This window comes from Trachurus trachurus (genome assembly GCF_905171665.1).
Source record: "Trachurus trachurus genome assembly, chromosome: 22".
Taxonomy (NCBI): domain Eukaryota; kingdom Metazoa; phylum Chordata; class Actinopteri; order Carangiformes; family Carangidae; genus Trachurus; species Trachurus trachurus.
In genome coordinates, this window is record NC_139907.1 from 28,455,354 (window position 1) to 28,476,637 (window position 21,284).

The following is a 21,284-nucleotide window of genomic DNA, read 5'->3' on the forward strand; positions in this document are numbered from 1 at the left end:
CAGATGGAAGCTGGTAATAGTAAGGAAATGCAAATAACACTATTTAACCTTCCTCTTGTGTTAGAGTCACCACTGACCTGTTTTTAGGTTTTTAATGCATAAAAGTACCACATACACATTAGTTTTTGCATCAAGGCTTTTTGACTTTGTCAGGAACCTATATTTAAAGGAATAGTTCACCAAAAAATGAAATTCAGTCATCATTGACTCACCCTCATGCTGATGTATACTCCGGAGTAGTTTTTTATTCCTCAAAGTGCATCTGGAGACCCAGGAGGCCGGTTCATAGTCCAACAAAAACTTTATATGAGATTAATAGAGGCCGACACTAAAACGTCCATAAAACTACACAAGAACCTTGTAATATTCCTCCACACTGCTCGTCCACTGCAATCCAAGTGTCCTGAAGGGTTATAGTCCAGAGTTTACTGGAAACTATGTCATTTAGGACATTTTTACAGCCTAAACAGTCCTGGATTGAATTTGCCTGGTGCGCGCTCTCGCATTCACGTGTGTGAACGCAATACAGGACTGTCTCTTCAGGACACTTGGATTGCAGTGGACGAGCAGTGTGGAGGAATATTAAATGGTTTTTGTGTAGTTTTATGGACGTTTTTGTGTCAGGCCCTATTCATTTTGTTTTGGGGACTACAGATGTAATTTAGCACCAGTGCTGAATCCGGTGTTTTTACAGTGGGTACTCTTGCACTCACTGTCCATTAATATGCACTGTCCCGACTAAATAAACAAATAAAGTAAAGTAAGTAAGTAAGTAATCTCATATAAAGTTTTGGTTGGACTATGAACCGGCCTCCCGGGTCTCCAGATGCGCTTTGAGGATTACAGTAAAAAAAACGACCGTATTCATCAGCATGAGGGTGAGTCACTAATGACTGAATTTCATTTTTTGGTGAACTATTCCTTTAAACAAAATAAAACTAAAAAAAAAAATCTGGTTAAAGTGATGACATTTGTGTTGTCAGGGTCGGTTTCAACCAACTTATAACGATAAGAACAATAATGAGTTAAACTGAAATCATAAGTGCAACACAAACATTTTCATGGATAAGGAAGCCTAACAACGTAACCAAGAGATGAGAAACAAATGGGATGAATTGTTTTAGTGTGTTTTACAGCTGATTTAAGACTCAAGTCAAAACCGACCCTAACACAAGAGATGGTAGCAGAAAGCTGACAAGAGGAAGTCAAGGGGTATACTGACAAACAAGGCCCAGGGGCCCACACCAAAAAATATTAAACCCAACATTTAATGGATAAGGAGCCTAACCATGTAACCAAGAGATGAGAAACAAATTGGATTTAAAAAAAATGGTTTTAGTGTGTTTTACAGCTGATTTAAGACACAGGTCAAAACCGACCCTAACATAAGAGATGGTAGCAGAAAGCTGACACAAGACAAAGGTTAAAAGTTGGACTCGGATGATAAACCTGCAGGCGGCTACTCACAGGGCATCTGCAGGGAGTGTTGGAGGATGGACAGGAGGTGGGGGTAGGCATCTGTGTGGCTCAGCTTCTTCTTGACCAGCTCAAACATGGCACCGGCGCTCTTTGTATCTATGTGGGACTGTCGAGGGGGGAAAAAAAACACAGTCACCGATGAGTGGATGTGTTTGACTTTGAGCCACGCAGGAAAAAAATAGTGCAGCGTTTGACATCACAAGCTGACAACTAAATAGAATGTTGTCGGAACACATTAGCAGATTACTCACTATATCAAATCTCTTGGCCAGCTCCGAGTCATCCTCATTCCGCACCATCTCAAAGAAGTCCAAATGCCTGGAGAGACAGAAATAAGGAGAGATAGCCTTAAATTATACAAATTCACTATGATTTCATAAAACCCCTAATGTTGTGTGTGGAGTCCAACACGCCCAAAGCCCCATCAACATCTCAAGAAACCTCAGCCCGTAAACACTTTGAACTGATGACACATTGCATTGCTTCTGTCTGCAGTCTGAAGAGGTGCAGAATATGAAACATGCTTTAATCCAATGAAGTTAAAGAGAACCACCCAAATCTCCATTAACTCTGTTTGGATGGCTGAGGGTCACTGAGGGTTTAAAACTGTGTGATCTAACGCCACCTCTCAAGCATTAGTTTAGTTTAGAAGCACATGACACTTAACATGTCTTTATCTGTGAATGACCTTATGCAAAACAACTAATATACATGTTTATTCTTAAAGAACAAGAGATATTAGGAAATCATGTGGTTAATAGTTATTATACATAAAGCAGTGTGGTCTGTACAACCACAAACACTAAGGGAGAAGTTTTCTCCTGGTCTGCAACACAGAGTTAATGTATGACTAGGTCTCCCTCTCACCTGTCCAGAGTGGCGTTTTCATGTTCTCGGAGCTTGTCGATGACCGGCTGGATGCCCAACATCAGGAACTCGTACCTTAGGTGGAGGCGAAACTCCAGGTTGTCCTGGAAACACAAGAGGTAACAATGAGATTATGTGATAAAGGTGATGTATCCACTGGTCTTCAGCACTCACAAAGCACTGTAAAAAGGAAAGGTCATCTGACCCTTTAATCTTGACATATTAAAGCAGAAGTAAGCAGAATGTTTGTGTTAATATAAGTCTTAAATAGTTCTATCTTCCGACAGCAATCACTTCTAGTGTTTGGTCTGAAACACGGGTCTGTCAGTCACTCTGCTCTGCTGTAAGCCGAGGAGAAAACTTTCCTTGTATCCTACAACCTTTATCCAATGAGGAGAGAGAACAGCATAAAGGGGCGGTCCTCTCTGTGTGTGCAGCCAAGGGATGCGCGTGAATGTGGTGACGTAGGGACGAGGGCGGGGACTGCTAACTCCATCGGCTGACAGGAAGTTAGCCAAAACAACTGGATCGCTTATTTCTGCTTTAAGACATGGTTTGCCATTTTGGGATGTACAACATCACTGTCATTCTGCTATGGTAAATATGATGCAACAGCAACAGTAGGGAAACAGATGAGAAGTTAAGAAAATCAGTGTTACAGTTGCTGCTATTTGCATTTCATAACATCTGGACAGATGTTTGTCAATGTTTCCAAGACTCTCATCTCTAACTCTTTACAAGGAACAAGCACATATTTCCCAAAATGTTAACTAACAGCGGACAACAACACGTGTGTAGAAAGTCTTTACACTGCAAAAACTCAAAATCTTTCCAAGAATATTTGTCTTATTTCTTGTCAAAATGTCTCATTTCTAGTCAAAACTAATCTCTTTCCACTTAAAGTAAGACTCATCACCTAAAAATTAACTTGTTTTTAGATCATTTTCACTTGAAATAAGTAGAAAAATCTGCCAGTGAAAGCAGGTTTTTTGTGCTTGTAATAAGGAAGAAAAACTTGCTCCACTATCAGATTTTTCTACTTATTTCAAGTGAAAATCTGCTTGAAAGAAGTAAAAAGTGTCTAAAAACAAGCTGCTTTTTAATGTGATGAGTCTTATTTTAAGTAGAATGAGATTTGTTTTGACTAGAAATGACATTTTGACTAGAAATAAGACAAATAGTCTTGGTAAGATTTTGAGTTTTTGCAGTGCAGTTCTTTAAACTTGTGTGTGTGTGTGTGTGTGGATGCAGACCTCTCCGGCTCCAGCGTTCAGCACGGCGTTGATGAAGGACATGATGGCCGTCTTCAGGCTGACCTCGTCTCTGTAGCGGCCCGTACTCTTGTCCAGCTCATTCAGCAGCGTCTACCAGACACAGGACACAGGAGGAGAGTTAGTGGCCGTGTCTGTCACAGAGACATCGTGTCACCGATGACTGATCAAAGGACTGAGCGGCTGTAACACAACACTGAAGAGAACCTCACTCCTCACAGCGACCCCCGACATACCTCAGCAGCTTCATCATGACTCAAACCAACATTAAAAGACCTCATAGGTTCTGAATCACTCTGCTCCGGTGGCACGGCTTGTTGACTCAGTCCTGCAAGTCACTAAAGCATCACACATTCCCTGACCTCAATAACTTTCAGTGTCCTCACCTGACTTTAATGCGGCCCATGTGTTGACTTAACCCGAGACCGAGAGTCTCAGGCCCAACAGCACGAGTCTCCAACTCATCAAAATGACCACAGTCTGATTTATTCAAGCATCTCCCTGAAATATTTTGTCTCCCCTTCCTCATAGTTCCCGTCTGCCCCGCGTCTCCAGCAAAGACTCCCTGAGTATTTTAGATATGTTTGACTTAGGTTTGTACTGATGTACAGTTTTATTCAGAAATATTTAGACCCTGTTCCCTCTGTCTCGTCTGACCTAGAGTATATATTTGTCTAAATCAAGATTCAAGAAGCTTATTTCGCCATTGAGTACAATAGGATTTTTTGTGCAGAGTCCCAGAGGAGTCAGACTTAAAGTTAAAAATAATCAAAAAGTTTGGTAACACTTGACTTGAATAGGTATTCATAAGATTGACATGAAACTGTCATAACCATGATATAACAGCTGTCATAAACATCAATGAATACTTATGACAGCTGTCGTTAAGTGTCATTCGGTAAGTTATGTCACTTTTAATGCAAAGTTGACATTGTTTGAGATGTCCTTGTTATGAGAACTTGACATCATTTTTAAAGTTTGGCAATTAGGTCTGCTATGACAGTTTAAATTGTCTTTATGTCAAGTTGTCAGAACAAAAACATCTCAAATAATGTCAACTTTGCATTAAAAGTGACATAACTTACCGGATGACACTTAACGACAGCTGTCATAAGTATTAATTGATGTTTATGACAGCTGTTATGTCATGGTTATGACCGTTTTATGTCAATCTTAGGAATACCTATTCAAGTAAAGTGTTACCAAAAGTTTTAAAAGAATTATTAAAAGAATAAACCAGGCAAATGAGATAAAGAAAACATCAATAAATAACATAGATAAATAACATTAAAGAATAAAACTCAGATAACACTGCCAAAATATATTATATAGGCTACACAGAAATTTAAATATGTATGTGTGGTCCATTAAAAAAGTGATGTCTGTAGTGTAAAAAGTTGTTGTGGAAACGTGTTCAGTGTTGAGTATGTTGTCTGCTCGGTTGCCTGAGATTGTATGTTGATTGTTTGCGTCTGAGAGGAGGATGAGCAGGATGGGAATTGTCTCCCTTAACGTTACTAAGAAACAAACAAACTGTACTGATAAAGCTGTGTGACCTGGAAGCGAGTCCTCTCAGCAGCGTATTTCTGGTAGTGCGCCATGGCCTGCAGCACTTTCTTGTGTCCGTCCGGCACCAGACACACGGCCCCGAGGATCTCCAGCACCGCCACTTTGGTCTTGATGTTCTCCGTCCGCAGGCTCTGCGAGATGGTGTTGATGCTCTGCGGGTGGGCCAGCACGTGGGCGCGGCCCTGCGAGTTGTTCATCAGGGCCTTGATGCAGCCGATGACCGAGGTGTGGACGCGGCTCTCGGACGTCTCGTAGTCCATGCTGCGCAGGAAGTTGAGGAGGCAGGTGAGGCCGTCCAGCTCGATGAAGCGCGTGACAAACCTGGTGGAGGCGGAGAGGAACAGTAAGTCCTTGTGCTGTTGTATTATTGCTATGTCCTGTATACTATTGTCTTGTCCTGTCCAAGTACCGTGTCCAATATTTTATTTATTGTCTTGTCTTTCTTGGTTGTTTAGTGTATTGTTTGTTTCGCCACATGTATTGTATTTATTGTATTGTTTTTATTCTTTGTGGTGTACTGTTGTATTTTATTTATTTATTTATTAGGGACGACGGATGCAAATTAGCCGCCTGGCTATAATCCGGCATATTTACAGCAGTAGTTATTTTTAACTATACTAATGTTCATTAATATGCACTGTCCCTACTCAAATAAAAATGTTATTATTATTATAAGAGGTTAAGTGAAGAAGTTGAAGAATAATTTAAAAGCTAAACATTGCTGAAGTAAGTCATAGTTGTGCAGCTTGGACATTTGGTCTTTACTTCTTTTTTCTTTTTTTCCATCAAGTCAGTTCTTATGACTTCTTATCAGCATAAAACACAATGTACAACTGGTGCTGATGGGGGTGTCATTAGTTTTGCAGGTATTTGCCCATAAACCGACAAAAACGACAGGACAAATGAAGAATGAGTCTCCTTCCTATTAGATCCATGGAATCACAATTAAATCTCATGGCTAACTTTCCATTAGTGATTAAAATATTTCAGTCTTGACAAAAGTGATTGACCAACTAACACCTGTAGCTACAGGAGGACAATTAGCCTTTTACAATATCCCAAAGCCTAAACTGACACCTCTGATTGACGTGTTTTATTTGACTTGATTTAACTGATTATATTTAACAATTCCAAAAAAGGTGGAAAACCCCCAAGAGGACTTATTAAAAAAAAAAAAAAAAACAATAGTCGGAGCTGAAACAACAGAGGCTGAGATCTCCAGACCAAAAACACTGAATCATCTTGTTCCCATAATGGAACCTCAAAAATCTCCCTGCCTGGGAAATGCCCACAAGTTTCAAACTCCACATGTGCAGCTTGTAGACCAGACGTTCTAATAAGTAGCAGCAATAATACTGATAACATCACTATGACAACATGAAGTTCAGCCACTGTGTTCACTGAAAACTGTCTCTTAAGTGCTTTAGTAGACTGATGACATCAGAACTACTTTAGATTTAAATAGAACTACTTAATGCATTACAACGCTTCCTGCCGACAACCCTAATCAGCCAAACCCATTGAGAAAGCAGACAGTTATTAACCTCTCTGGTGAGGAATGACAGACAGGACATGTAAACATTATGGGATGTCACATCCAGTGAGCACACTGTGGGCTGTATTGTAAATGACCCTCCCACTCAATAGGATTCCTGATAGTCCTCATACATTATCTCAAACAAACAAGGGCTTGTAAGAAGGAAAGAGGGAGGGAGGAGGAGACAGTGAGGGAAAGAGGGAGAGGGTCTCTGAGTTGAGATTTATTGCTACTCATTGTAACAGATTCATAGTTTTGATGTCAGAAGTTCCATCCCCTCCCACTGCTGCCTTGGCTCAGGAAGGCATGGAAAAAACACCACACAAAAATGTCAGTCATCCAATTATTATCGTATACTCCCCTACACACAGGATCAATCCCACGTTTCCAACAGATAAATGTATATATGCATATACTCACACAGACTTTACCTGGCATGACCAGTGAATTTCTCAAAGACATTATAATCCACTGATTCCCAGCAGGGAATCTGGGTGAGATCAAGAAGATCATACTGCGTGAATACATGCATACAGACAACCATCCTCCACAATGTATTACAATCACAGAGAACACACACACACAACCTTTCAGCAGACAATGTGCTTCATGTTGAACAATGCAAGGCAAGGCTCAGGCCGCATTCAACAGCGAGGTGGCGAAAAATAAATCCTGTATATTAGATATGACTTGATTCAGATGTAAAACAGACGTTGGACCGATCCAACTGTTTAAAAAAATACTCGTCCTCTAACAATGACACGTCTTTGGCTGCCAGGGGAAGCCAGGGATGGTCACAGTAGTGCTGTCTGTGGATCTGCGGGGCCACCTCACAGGGAGAGGGAGAGGGAGAGAAGCTTCAGACTGGAGGAGAAATGAAGCTGAACATCCTGGTGATGAATGTATGGAAAGCAGAGGGTGAGAGATGTTGTTCTTGGAGGCTGCCTTCAAAAGGATGGACTGGATTCAAGGCTTCACTCGTTGCCTTCGTGTTGCTCTGCTGCCAGAAACACACATGTACTAATGCACCCTATGCAGAAGCATGTGCATGTGCATGTGTGTGCATGCATAATTGGATGTATGCAATACATCCATGCTTCCTTTAACCATAGCTTTCTGCTACCATCTCTTGTGTTAGGGTTGGTTTTGACTCTTAGAGGTTGGAAGACGATCACATACCGTCGTAGTTCCGACCATAAACGGCGATTTGGCGGCGTTATTCTCATGACTCGCCACGAAACCGAAAGTAAAGAAACGCTAGTTGGCTCGACCAGCATTTCCACCACCACTAATAATAACAAAATAACAATGGAGACAGAACGATATATTTATCGAAAATGGGCCCATTAACAAGTGGTAACGTAGATTCATCCACATTAACATGAGACTTTTTTATTGTCGCGGAATTTTTCGTTCTGCCGCTGGAGAAACTCCTCGTTGTCCCTTTAAATCAGCTGTAAAAACAATTATTTATCATCCCATTTGTTTCTCATCTCTTGGTTTCGTTGTTAGGCTTCCTTATCCATGAAAATGTTGTTGTTATGCACTTATAATTTCAGTTTTAACTCTCATTATTGTTCTTATCGTTATAACCATGTTGAAATCGACCCTAACAACACAAATTAACCAGAGCATTTTAGAATTTTACAAAAAAGAAAATGTGTTATTTTGTTTAAATAGAGGTTCCTCACAAAGTCAAAAGGCCTTGATGCAATAAACAAATGTATGTGGTACTTTTATGCATTAAAAACACAAAACAGGTCAATGGCGACCGCGACCCTAACACAAGAGGAGAGTTAAAGATATTCAAGAGTGACTAATCCTCTGTACTGTTAACAAAACCTTGTAAGCTGACATGCAGCTCCTCTCTCCCTCCTCCCCATCCTTCATTTTCTCTCCACCGAGCGCTTGAATCAATGGATCCCATCTCCTCTGACTTTGGAGTCTCCTCTTGTCTTCTCCTATCCGCTGACATTCACGCTCAGCCGGGGTGGCGTGCAGGCCTCCCTCTTTTTTCTTTGCTTTTTTTTTTTCTTGTTCTTTTTTTTGGAACGACCGCTGCATTCTTGAAAACCCGCTGGGGTTGCGTTCAAGACGGCGAGAGCTCTACAACTGCTGCATACGATATGAGCTCAGGCAGAGCTGAACAATACAGAGGCCGAGCCAACCACAGACACACACACACACACACACACACACACATTAAGTTCTTCAGACAGACAAAGAGGAGAAGTGAGGGAATATAACGTGGTATGACCAAAGACTAAACAAAAGTGACAGTAGAGCAAGAACTGGCAGTACTTAGAGTGGGGCCAAGGATGATCAGAAGAGATAACAGGTTAGCTGCAGATATTCACATTTTTACATCATTATGTGATTACACACGATGCCAGTGAGCCATCTTTAGAGAAACCATCGAGGGTCATGTAATCTCCATTGATGTAAAAAGCGTAAAACCCTCCAACCAGAGGCAGACACTACTCTAAATGAGCACGACAGTGTGGAAAACTAATCCAGATGCTCACATTTAAATTCAGAAATTCATTCCAACCAAATGGGCTGTTTGAGGTTTTTAGCTACAAAAAGGCAAAACACTATTTGAACTGTGGATGACCTTCATTTGACAGACAGTCGGTCCAGAGCTGGCCCATGCAGCCGCACAAACTTATCAAAGTGTAACACCTTCACAGAAAACTCCAGTGGTCACGTGATCTCTGCCTCACCACGTCCACACACTTAACATCTCCTTCACACACCCACTCACCTACCCTCAGGCGCAAGGACACACACACACACACACGCACACACATGCTCTCCCTCTACTATAAAAAGGGCCAGAAAGTGGGAAAGGGCCCAGGAGTTTCTTCAGGGGTGCCATTTGGAAGAGAAGTCATACAATATCACCATGGCTCTCACTCACATGATTTATAGACGTGAGGCCCAGAGTTTAACAGTGGTAATATAAGGGCTGAACAAAGGGCAACACACATATTTAAGGATAACAATAAAAGCCCTGGCTACAGTGCACATGTGTGATGTGTCTAGTATATCATGGCACAGAGGGAACGGCTCTTATGGACTGGGTTTATCATTAAATCCACAGGGAGCAGTCTGTGTGTGTGTGTGTGTGTCTGGTGTTGAGTCAAGTGCTGCATGCTGACCAAGCCAGTAACACACACACACACACACACACACACACACACACACACACACACACACACACACACACACACACACACACACACACACACACACACACACAGACATTAAAGGGATAGTTCACCCAAAATTCAAATTTCACTCATTATCTACTCACCCTCATGTCGACTAAGGGCTGTGAGAATTTTCAGAGTCCTCCGTGGCTTCCCTGAGTTACGGAGGGGTCCGCACAGCAGTATTTGTCCATATAATGGTTGTGAATATTTTAAGCTTGTTTCTAGCAGAAGCTCCCAGTGACTCAGTTCACTGCTCTTCCTGTGTCAGTGCAAATAACCGGCGGAACAATTTCTCATGTCGGGGCTTCAATACCAGAGGGACATTACAGACGAGCAGTATGGAGGTATTTGGATGTTTTTTGGTGTGTCTTTTTGGACGTAGATAAGTGGTATCCATTCACAACCATTATATGGACAAATACTGCTGCGTGGACCCCCCCGTAACTCAGAGAAGGAACGGGGGACTCTGAAAATTCTCACAGCTCTTAGTCGAGATGAGGGTGAGTAGATAATGAGTGAAATTTGAATTTTGGGTGAACTATCCCTTTAATCAAACACACCAAATCAGCTTTGCACTCATAACACTGTCAGACTCAAGATGGACATAGATAGATAGATACAAGAGGGGATCAAAAGAGATGCACCATAACTATAGACACCATCTTTTTGTTCTATTTCTTCCTATCAAAACCAGCCATCTACACTACCCACAATGCAACCCGACTGCTGCAATACCATGATGAATCCAGGTATGTTATGTTAGCTGTGGCTAAATGTAGCTTTGAGCTGGTAGCATCAAACACGAGCAGGAGCAGGCTCATTACACTTACTCATTTGGCAGACACCTTTATCCCAACAGACTCACTAATGAGATACATCAGTGAGCTTCAGTGCAACAGGAGATCCTGGTGTAAGCACCCATTCAATAAGTGCAAGGAGATCAGGTAAAGGAGTGCACCAAAGAAGCATGGTAGTGTAAGTGCTGGTTAGACAGATTGGGTTTTAAAGGTGTTGGGAGAGGAGGTTCTCTCTGAAGAGATGAGTTGTCAAGAGATTCTTGAAGACAGAGATGGACACTGCTCATCTAGTGACGTTCAGTAGCTCGTTCCATCAGGGCACAACAGATGAGAACAGTCTGGACTGAGACTGTCCTGTGTGCAGGGACAGAAATACAAGACATTCAACATGGTCAGAGGAGGGTGGTAGTCCTCAAACATGACACTCAGGAGGTGATATTGTGATTGGCCCATGTTGATGTTGAAGAGCCCAGTCTAACCTTTTAATTTATGACTAAAACTGTGATGAAATACAGACCAAAAGTCAAAATGTACTCTTTCCAATTAAAGAGGAACTATGCAGGATTGTGCTGGTTAAATAAATGACTTGTAACTAGTTTCAGGGAGAATGGAGGCTCTCTGCCTTCCACCTAGCGTCTCTTGGCTGAAAACCAACATCGTATATGATATATAATGTTGTTATCCACCGGTCTATTGATTGCTTTCTCGCCGGCTTTGTTAAAAACAAATGCACATGGCCAGGAGGAGGGTTAGCAAAACAGAGGGAGTTGTATCGTTCTCCTTTAAAGGCACTCATGTCAGTTCAAACTAACGGTTAGGTGAAAGGAAGATAATCAGTTGAGTTCAAGAACATGTTTCAAATGTGTTTATTGATGTGGAAAAAAACTATAAATGTCCTAAATGATATGTATCTGAGGAACTCAGAGACTACTGAGAACTTGCTACAGGAAGAAGGCTAGCAAGTTTGCAGCACAGAAATTGCAATGGAATGAAAACAGCATTCATACAGAAATTCTCACGGTGACGTGAATATTGTAAATAGGAGTTCACAACGTCCACCTGAGAGCAGCAATATTTAGCAACTAAACAACCTGAATTTAAGACAGTTTAAAGGGATAGTTCACTCAAAATTGAAATTTCACTCATTATCTACTCACCCTCATGTCGACTAAGGGCTGGGAGAAGTTTCAGAGTCCTCAGTGCCTTCTCTGAGTTAAAGAGAGAGCAATTTGCGCCGGCGTCAGTAAACGCACTGACACCAGCGCAAATCACGCGAGATTTGGATGGACCAGGAAGAGAAGCTTCCGCTGCAAACAAGCTTGAAATATAGACTCTTTTTTTTTCGAAACAATTTCGCATTTCGGGGCTTCAATACAAGACGGACATTACATACGAGCAGCATGGAGGTATTTGGATGTTTTTTGGTGTGTCTTTTTGTTATGAAGACAGTTGGTATTCATTTGCAACCGTTATATGGACATGCACTGCTACGCCGAGACCCCCTGTAACTCAGAGAAGCCACAGAGGACTCTGAAACTTCTCCCAGCCCTTAGTCCACATGAGGGTGAGTAGATAATTTTGTAGAAAAGTTGAATTTTGGGTGAACTATTCTTTTAATACTTTTTAAGGTTGTTTATAAGTAAATTTGTATTTAAAACTTATGAAGGACCCAGGGTCAGCAGTAAGTCTAGTGACATCCCTTGAGATAAGTTAGCAGTAGCAGCCCCCCAAACACATGTCAACTCTTTACCTCCAGGACCAAAAACAACGTGTGCAATTACATCAAAGGCCAAAACCTGAGAGGGAATACAGTGAGGGCAGAGTATAGCTCCTGTGCTTCCCTCCAACTATTTTCCCACTCTCCGTCTTTTTATTGCCATGCCAACACAAACCTCCCTCACCGACAGGATCAGTCTCTTTAAACCTGCCTTTGTCTACCCACCTGGCCTCCTCTTCCCCCCACGTCCCCCTGAACCACTAAGTAGCAGAGGGTGAGAAATCTGCACTCTGAGAGAAGCAAAAACATTGCTCCATCCAAGACTCTTTAAAGGTGTGATACTCCGCTCCCCCCACTAATGTATCTGGTAATATGTGAAAACAGATATAAAGTTCACTCTCTGTTAAGCCCAATCTTTGAGTGATCCAGCGGCAAAATGTTTTGAGGGATAATATTTGCATGTGGTGGTAGCGAATCATCCAAAGGGTTATTGACACAGGAGCAAAGGGAACGGCTGCAGTCGAACTCGAGTCAATATTCTTGCTGGAAGCGACTCGCAGAAACAATTTCCATGAGAGGCGTCCTGGGAAGCGCTGCAACGCTCTACTGACGTGAGCTCGTGATCGCAGTGCATTCTGGGCCAGCACAGCCTCGGTGACCTCCAGGAAAGCCTCATTTCCTGTCTTCCTGAAGTTATTTCACCACAGAAATGACAGGGATTGCGGGGCGGATACAAGAATGCCCACACGGCCCGCTCATCAGCACGGGCATAAACATCGGTGCAGATGTGCAAATGACCCGGCAGGTCAACAGCTCTTATGTAACTAGACACTTAATGACGCAGTTAAAATGAGTTCCTACAAGAGTGTAAATATCTCAATATTTGGAAGCCGAACCAAAGTGTGCACCAGACTGTGTAGATTGGATTTGAACACACAGCTGCCTGTGATAGTTAATGTTTGTATATTACACTCAGATGCACACTTGAGTTACGACTCGATGTGCTAAATATGAGTAAACGTTCATTCCCAAAGTGATGCTTCAGGCTTCATTTCACAGCTGATAAACAAAGCAATAACTGCTGGCAAAGACAATGAGAGCAAACTCAAAGGAAAAATGTCTCCTTTTTATGGCTGTTTATAATTCATCATTTTGAAATTTCAAATGAGACAGCTGGGCCATTAAATGAGTTTAACGATTGAAACAATTTAAATTACTCTAAAGCACAACTTTACTCATTGTTAGAATAAATCTGCCTTCTGTAGCTGCTCTGCCACAAAGATAACAACCCACACAGTCCACCTCTGAAATGAAGGGTGATTTAATTTGTGTTGTACCAACCTTGTTGTCAACCTGACTTTCACATCTTGTTAGTTTCCCCACAATCCTTTTGACAGTTAAAGACAACAGCACTAATATGCTTCAGAAAGCAGAGACACATCTCAAAACAAAGTGTCAAACTCTGCTGATTTAAGCTTGGACCCTCCCCCTAAAAGAAGAAAAACAGCTGTTTAGGGGGTTGAACCATTTAGATACTACCTCTTAAGAAACACAGGCTCTGTTTACACGACAACGCTCGCGGATGAAAACAGCAAAATATTTCATTGGATGTGCCTTTCTTTTAGACGGCGACGGCGTTTTGGGGGCTTGAAAACGCAAAAAAGTGAAACCACCGTCCAGAGTGGAAATCTTAAAAACACTCCTCCGTTGCAACCCCATGTAAAGGTTGAAAACGCAAAAGTCCGCTCCGAGGAGGAAAAAATTCTGGGTTGTACACAGGCGTGCGGACTTGGTGGTGTTGTGTGTTGTGTGGCACGCTGCCACCTAGGCGCCTGGCATGCATACAACATTGAATTACACAGACTTTTGCGTCACCGTATGCATGCAGATTTACACCCCAAAAATGTTAGTCTAAACACGAAATAAAAAGTGAGAACGCAACGCCACTTTTGTGTTCAGATCGTTTCTGTGTAAACGTAGCCATCATGTTCATCTGCCGTCTGAACTCAGAAATTCAGATTGTGTTGGAACTGACTGAACATTGTATTTAGTGCCACACGGTACACATCACTGCTCTGGAAACACTGGTATAAGTGGTTTTTAATAAGGGGTTGCGTTGCTAGACGACCCCGTACAGCATGTTGGTGTTGTTGTCATTGTTGTTGTTGTTGTTGTCGCCGAGAAGTTTTTTTTACTTGAAACAAGTCAAGAAGTTGATATATATTGAGTGTTTATGACACAAATGGTAGCTCCGACTGCACCTGAACACACCGAGCACAGCAACTTGGGCCTCGCACAAGACTCTGGGAGCCTCTGAATTAGATCTAGACGTCCGCGCGTACTCGAGGCGGAGTCAATGCGGACCCAAAGCGGTCGTCCACCGGACCCGTCCCATCTATCTATCTTTTCAAATACCCCTAACAAAAACAGCTGTTTAGGGGGTTGAACCATTTAGATACACTACCTATCTTTTCAAATACCCCTATCATGGACCATACCAATTCATCCTAGATAAAAATTTGACCCCCCCTGATTGTTTTTGTATCATTTGCACTCAAAGCACGAGTCTTAGTGGATTAAGTCCAGCAGACCTATGAAACATTTTTGTTGTCCATGTTCCAATGCAGCTGCACTGGAAATGTGATAATATATAATTTTATTTAACCGTGAAATTCAGTTATCTTAATTTACTGAGTTGTCTCTAATTACTCCCCTTTTTGCTTGTGGAAAGACAAATTCAAACAACAACTGTGAGGCCAATGGTCAGTGACTTAGTGTGTGTTAACAGGAATCTCCCTTAAAGGTCCCATACTTAACACTCTCCCCGTGTTGTCTTTGGAAATGTTGATATCCATAAGAAGATGTATTTGTGGTTTCAAGAACCAAAAACCAACCTCAATAAAAATTGAGGCTGGTTAAAAATATTTTGAGCTCCAGTAACAACAGGATGGTGAGCCAATTAGAGAGAGTTCTGAGCCTCTCCTCTGATTGGCTGACTGTTTTCTGAGCGACTGAATAAGAATACAGCAGATTTCAGGTACAGTAAGAACTCGGAGAAACAAAACCCTGTAAGGTGTTGGCCCACACGGAAAAAACCTATAGGTTTGAATATAGGTTTGAATATATGTGACATACATAAAATTGGCCGTTTTCATATATACGCATATATGCTAATATATATGCACAGATAAACTGCATATAGGTTTCATATATGCGCATATATCCTCATGAGGATATATAGGATATACATACAGTATGTGCATATATGAAACCTATATGCAGTTTATCAGCATATATGCGTATATATGAAAATGGCCAATCTTATGTATGTCACGTATATTCAAACCTATATTAAAACCTATAGCTTTTTCCGTGTGGGGGGGGACAGCTGGTTTGTTATGACATCACAAAGTTACAGAAGTGCTGATGGCTCTTTTATAGTATTACTCTCTGAATACAGGCTATGTGCATTCAGTCATACAGTATTTTTTATAGAATATACTGTATATAGAAACACATGGAAATCCACCTTTATGCAACAGGTGATCCTTTAGGCATCTCAAACTAAAAAACCTGCGTACCCTGATAGTTTGATTTAGTTCACACTAAACAGGAATTAGTCAAATTGAGGGGATATAAAAAGAGGCTTTTTATCTACACAACTGTGTCTGCGTTTGTATCGCACTCCATATACAGTGACATGCAGGAGAACACAGGACCAGAACATGTCACCTTGTCCTTTCAATGGATAATAATCAGCCTGTGAGTGAAAGTGACAACAGTGGAGGTCTTGTTGACAATGTGCTGTTTGTGCGCTCTGCCTGGCACCCTGCATGCCCACAATGTGTTTGGGTGTTGTGGCCCTGCGGAGCAGACTGAGGGCACAAGGCCACCTCTTCACTAGCAGACCCAGCTGCTTCTTTCAAATGCCAGAGGGAGGGAGACCGATTCAGGCAGTCATCCAAAGGCAGACATCAATCAACGCTCAATACGCACGGACACCACCGCATCTCACAGAATGTGCCCATAAAAGACAATATATATATGCACACAAAAGGACGCAGCAGTGACACATAAAGGGGACCCTTAGGTGCTGTCCTTAGATGCCCCCCAGACATGGCAGCACAAAGCCATCTTTTTGTCTTTAGCTGCTCATTTGTCACAGAGGTTGGACTTTAACGCACTGCTTTCCCTGAACGCCCATATTCTGTGGGACACACCTGCTCTGTCATGCTGAAAAACATCTGTGTGCTAATGAGCAATAACTCACTCTAGGAACAGTGTGGGTGTGAGTCTATCACTGAATAGTGCTGATTGAGTCATTACAGACGCCTGTGATGAGGTCAATTAAGGACACTCCAATATAAAAGACACAGTGAATGAGCAAGAGAAGCACTCAGAGTGGAGCCTGTATCAAACAGCCAAGTATCTGGAACTGTATTAGATTAGTTATTTAGTTTTTGTCCCTTTTCCACACTGTCAACATTCAGCTAACTGTTCCTTCTTCAGAAACCATCATACAGGTTTTAGGGTCCAAACTGCATCATGCCTCCAGCTACAACTGGTATCGGCCACAGCTCTGACTCATTAAATCACACACTCAAACTGCTTCCACACCACTTCATTATTCAGTACAGCTTGATATTTCAGCACCGTGTGCTTTTACCAGACTGACAATTAGAAGTTTCCTCACCTCCTTCAAATAAATGCCCCGGTCCCTGGAATACATGGGTCAGTTTTATATCACTGTTAAGGACAGGGCTGTGCCTTTTATCAATCTTAAGTCATTAGCTCTTAATTTGGTGAACTTAAGTTGAATTTGAAGTTATTCACAGTTAATCTTGGCTCACACCATTGTCTAGAGTGCATGCTGCAAGACTATATTAAACTGCATTTACATTCCTTATCAATTCCTTACATTTTATTTTAATGTTTTTGCTTTTAGAATACATTTACGTTTACCTCATACATTATTGAATATATGAAATATAGCTTCAAACATTTATTGTGGGCTTCTCCACACCCACATTCATCTGTTGGCATTTTTTGATCATGATGTAGACCTGTGTAAATAAATAGCTCTGATATTTGACCTTTTGTAACCCTGATGAAGCCATACAGTAACATCAGTAAGAGTCAGTGAATACTTTCCATCGTCCATGTCGTGTCATCAGGTGATGACAAGTTTGACTCTGGATACATGAGAATGTACATTTCAGACTGTTGAAAGGAAGAAGCAGCCACTCCTCTGATGATCCCCTGTCTGGAGGCTCCTGACCAGCCTTGTTGTATCTCTGGATACCCACACATTCACATTCACATTCACATTCACACTCACACATACAATCACAACTTGTGCCGACACATGTCCTAAAACACACACAACCCAGACATGACCCAGACACTGAGGCCGTCCTGGGTATTTGTCACTCTGCACATTAGGTCTGTTGCTTCATAGCCTCCCTTGAGAAAACTCAACACCCCCTCCACCCCCCTACTTTGGCCCAGACCACTGCATCACACAACTGGCACGGGCTGATGGACCGCTCCAAAGGAGCTGCTGATGGGGAGAAGGAGGCGGTTTGTAATTGCAGGCTGTCCAATGTCCTAGAATGTTTCTTTGTGGTGGTGAGTGAGGCTTAACAGCTGCTGATGACCATGTCAGAGGGAGTTACATCTCTCTCTCTCTATATATATACAGTATATATATATATATATATATATATATATATATACTGTACAGGAGGTCGGGGAGATCCACTCACCTCATGGGCTGAGTCCGAAGTGCCGTCTTCAGATCCTCCACCACTTTGTTCCTCATTTCCATCTCTTCCTCATCAAAGGCAAACAGGGTCTGCATCTGTAGTGGCAGTGAGACATCAAACTGGAATTTAGTGGAAATACAGCTGATACAACTGCGGCTTCACAGCACTCACCACTGGACATGAATTCTGTTTTTCACTTTTAATTAAGAGCTTTTCATTGTTTCTATAGCGAGTCAACTCAAGAATGTTAATCTTAATTTGGCAGCGGTGCATATTCAGTCCTGTAGAAGTAAATTTACACGATTCAATGAGCACACACTGTATAATCAGAGCCTCATTAGTGATCTAATGTTTCAGGCACCACAAATCAAACAGCTCATCTGTGTGTCCCTCCCTCTGTTTCTTTTTAGCTGTGTGTGAAGCTATAGCCCACAACATGCCAAAATAAGTCATGCAGACAATTAGCTCCAATCAAGCTTTCAACAAATAAGGTAAATCATAAAAAACACTTTGGTCAGCAGGAGTGTTAATGCATTTCTACATCACTTACAGGCCTCCATCAGCCACATCAAAGAGCCTCTGTGTTCCCATTAGTCAGGGCCACAGGGCTTCTGTTTAGCCTCTCCGGGCTTTTTCCATGGCAGCGCACTGCCAAGTGCGAGGGTTCAAACAATGAGCGTTTCAGCAGCGGAGTAAGCCTGTCACAGCGGCTGCCCCTTAATTTGCTTGAAAAATATATTTGCTTAAACATTACCCTGTTTTCCAGCCCTTCAACCCTATAAAGCTGGTCAAAGCATGGGCGCAAAGATTCCTCAGTAGGAACGGGCTTTTTGAACAAACAGCACCCACATAGCAACCTAAAGTCACCCCCGTGTTTGACTACCTAACAACAGCTCCGCTCTGTCCGGTGTGTGAGAGTGTTTAATCTAGGAGCAGCGCAGTCAAAACATCCATCGTGTCCAGATGGTTGAGGAACTGCCGTGCCAAGAAGTAAAGGCTCTGGCTCCGCTTTCTCTCAACGAATATGTTCATCGTCAATGGGAAGTTGGACACAACAAGTGTTGGGGAGGGTGAATGATTTGGTCGTGCTGCGAGCCAGTTCACCGTGTCAATGAGTCTAGCCAAATGGCTCCTTCCTACATCTGCTATTTGTAAGCTCGTTCTAACCTGTGGCCAACATGCACATAAGGATGCTATTACGGCCGATTGGTAAACCAGCAGAAGGCACCTCCCTAAGTCCCTATTATGGGAAATGCCCCCCAGAGCCGATGCTGTGCCCTCGAGCTGGTAGTCAGTGTGTTGTTAACTGCGAGAGTGATGAGAGCTGTTCATCAAACCTTAATTTGGACCATATGTATCACTGATGCATCAAGTAAAAGGAGCATTTGGTCAAAATAAATGAAGGCAAATGGTGTTATTTCCACATGAGTGGTCGTGCAACGGACTAGCTGAGCCCTGGTTATTATCCTGATGTTCCTGAGTGGCTGTATGGAGCGATGTGATTGGAAACAAGTGGAATCAACAGTCTTGTTCATAAACTCTCCGGCCATTCATTCATTATAAAGTGGTTGACTGAGTTTGTGTAAAATCACCACAATTACAATCTCAGGCTTCTCTCTGGAGCTCCAGTAAATCCAGGTCACTGACTTTTTTGAGTGATTGAATTAAAATATCTCAGATTTTGGATTATTCTGGTTCAAGTTTGAGAAGCTGCAAAAATGCAGCAGCTGAGTTCAGTTGTTGTCATTTTGTTTCCTTTGTTTTGTATGTTTTATAGCAAGAATGTTGCTCAGTGACAGATTACTTGTAAAATTGGATATTGAGTGAGGGGCAGGCAATATAAGATGTATCTTCTCCCTGCTCCCTTCCAACCAATGGAAGAAATGTTGTGATGCTATTGTCAAGTTGTGAAATTGCCTTGGTTGGAATAAATAAAAAGAAAGAAAGAAAAAAAAAGAAAGAGGTCTGTGAGAAACCCCTTCCCTTGACATCACATTGGATCTGACCTCTGTCCATCTCCAGACAGCCAAGGAGGGAACTCGGCCCTCTGCCCTCTACCCGGGACACGGCGGGGCTACAGCATCCTTGTGTCCAAAACACAAGGATGTTTGAGTTTTCACAAACCACCACTAGATTTTATGAATGAACATCAAGATGCTGGTTGTGCTGTATTCTCTCTAGGCGGCAAAGTGAAAATGAGTTCATCCAGCTACTCTGCTACTGTGGAAGGGGCCGTCCCTGGTGGTGAGCTCGTCCCAGAGCCAAGACATGAAGTCATGGACAGGCAGAGCACCTCCAAAATGTTCAAAATGCTCTCTCCTCAAGAGGCTGTCTGGAGAGAATGGAAAACAGTTAGTCAGGAAGGAGGGAGGAGGAAATTGGTTGGAGTTATGGTGAATAAGGGAGACCCTCCTAAAGTGGGACTCGAACAAGAGAGCACTTGTGCAAAAAAGGAGAAAAGAGACTGCAAAAAATATCCCTCTCAAGTTATTTCATCTATTACAGAGCCATAAAATCTGAATCTCCTTTGTGCAAGCAAAACCAATTCTGCCAATGATGTAATATACTTTCACTTGCTTCCAATGTGTTTTACCTATTTTCTTCAAACAAGTTTTCCCCCAGTATTTGTGCAATTATTCACACTGACACTTTGTGGACCACTGGGCAGAGTGGAAATATCTCACACCGGCACTGTTTTACACAAACGTCAACATTTTTAAAACTATATACAGATGATTTGCAAAGTCTCCGTGTGTTTTGCAGTAGATATAGTAAAACAGAGTCTGACAGTGTGTCTGACGTCTTATGGAGCAGAGGCACCACTGCAGCCCTGCTGGATTTAAAATCCTTGTCAACTCACAAATCAGCTCTCTCCCTTGAAATACTGTGTGTATGTGTGCTCCTATGTCTGTGTGTATGCACTATCTGCCCTTTAAGAAAATGTCAGAAAAAATAGCTTCTCCAGACTTCAGCTCTGAGCCCAGGTATGGGCGCAGGCAGCGTTCAGAAGCAGCTCGTTCTCGTCCCCCTGAGCCGAGGCAGTAAACAAAAACAGCTGTAAAAATAG

The 21,284-nt window shown here is 42.2% G+C and overlaps 1 protein-coding gene across 3 annotated transcripts in view; it reads right to left on the reverse strand.

Moving 5' to 3' along the window:
* Positions 1-21,284, reverse strand: part of daam2 (dishevelled associated activator of morphogenesis 2) — a 123,746-nt gene that overhangs the window by 31,345 nt on the left and 71,117 nt on the right. For all 3 annotated transcript variants that reach the window (XM_083998673.1, XM_083998674.1, XM_083998672.1), the window contains exons 5-10: positions 18,218-18,312; positions 5,174-5,507; positions 3,600-3,710; positions 2,347-2,450; positions 1,731-1,797; positions 1,468-1,585 (exon numbers count right to left, since the gene is read on the reverse strand). In XM_083998673.1, the coding sequence (XP_083854799.1) occupies positions 1,468-1,585; positions 1,731-1,797; positions 2,347-2,450; positions 3,600-3,710; positions 5,174-5,507; positions 18,218-18,312 (829 nt within the window). The remainder of the gene's footprint in view (positions 1-1,467; positions 1,586-1,730; positions 1,798-2,346; positions 2,451-3,599; positions 3,711-5,173; positions 5,508-18,217; positions 18,313-21,284) is intronic.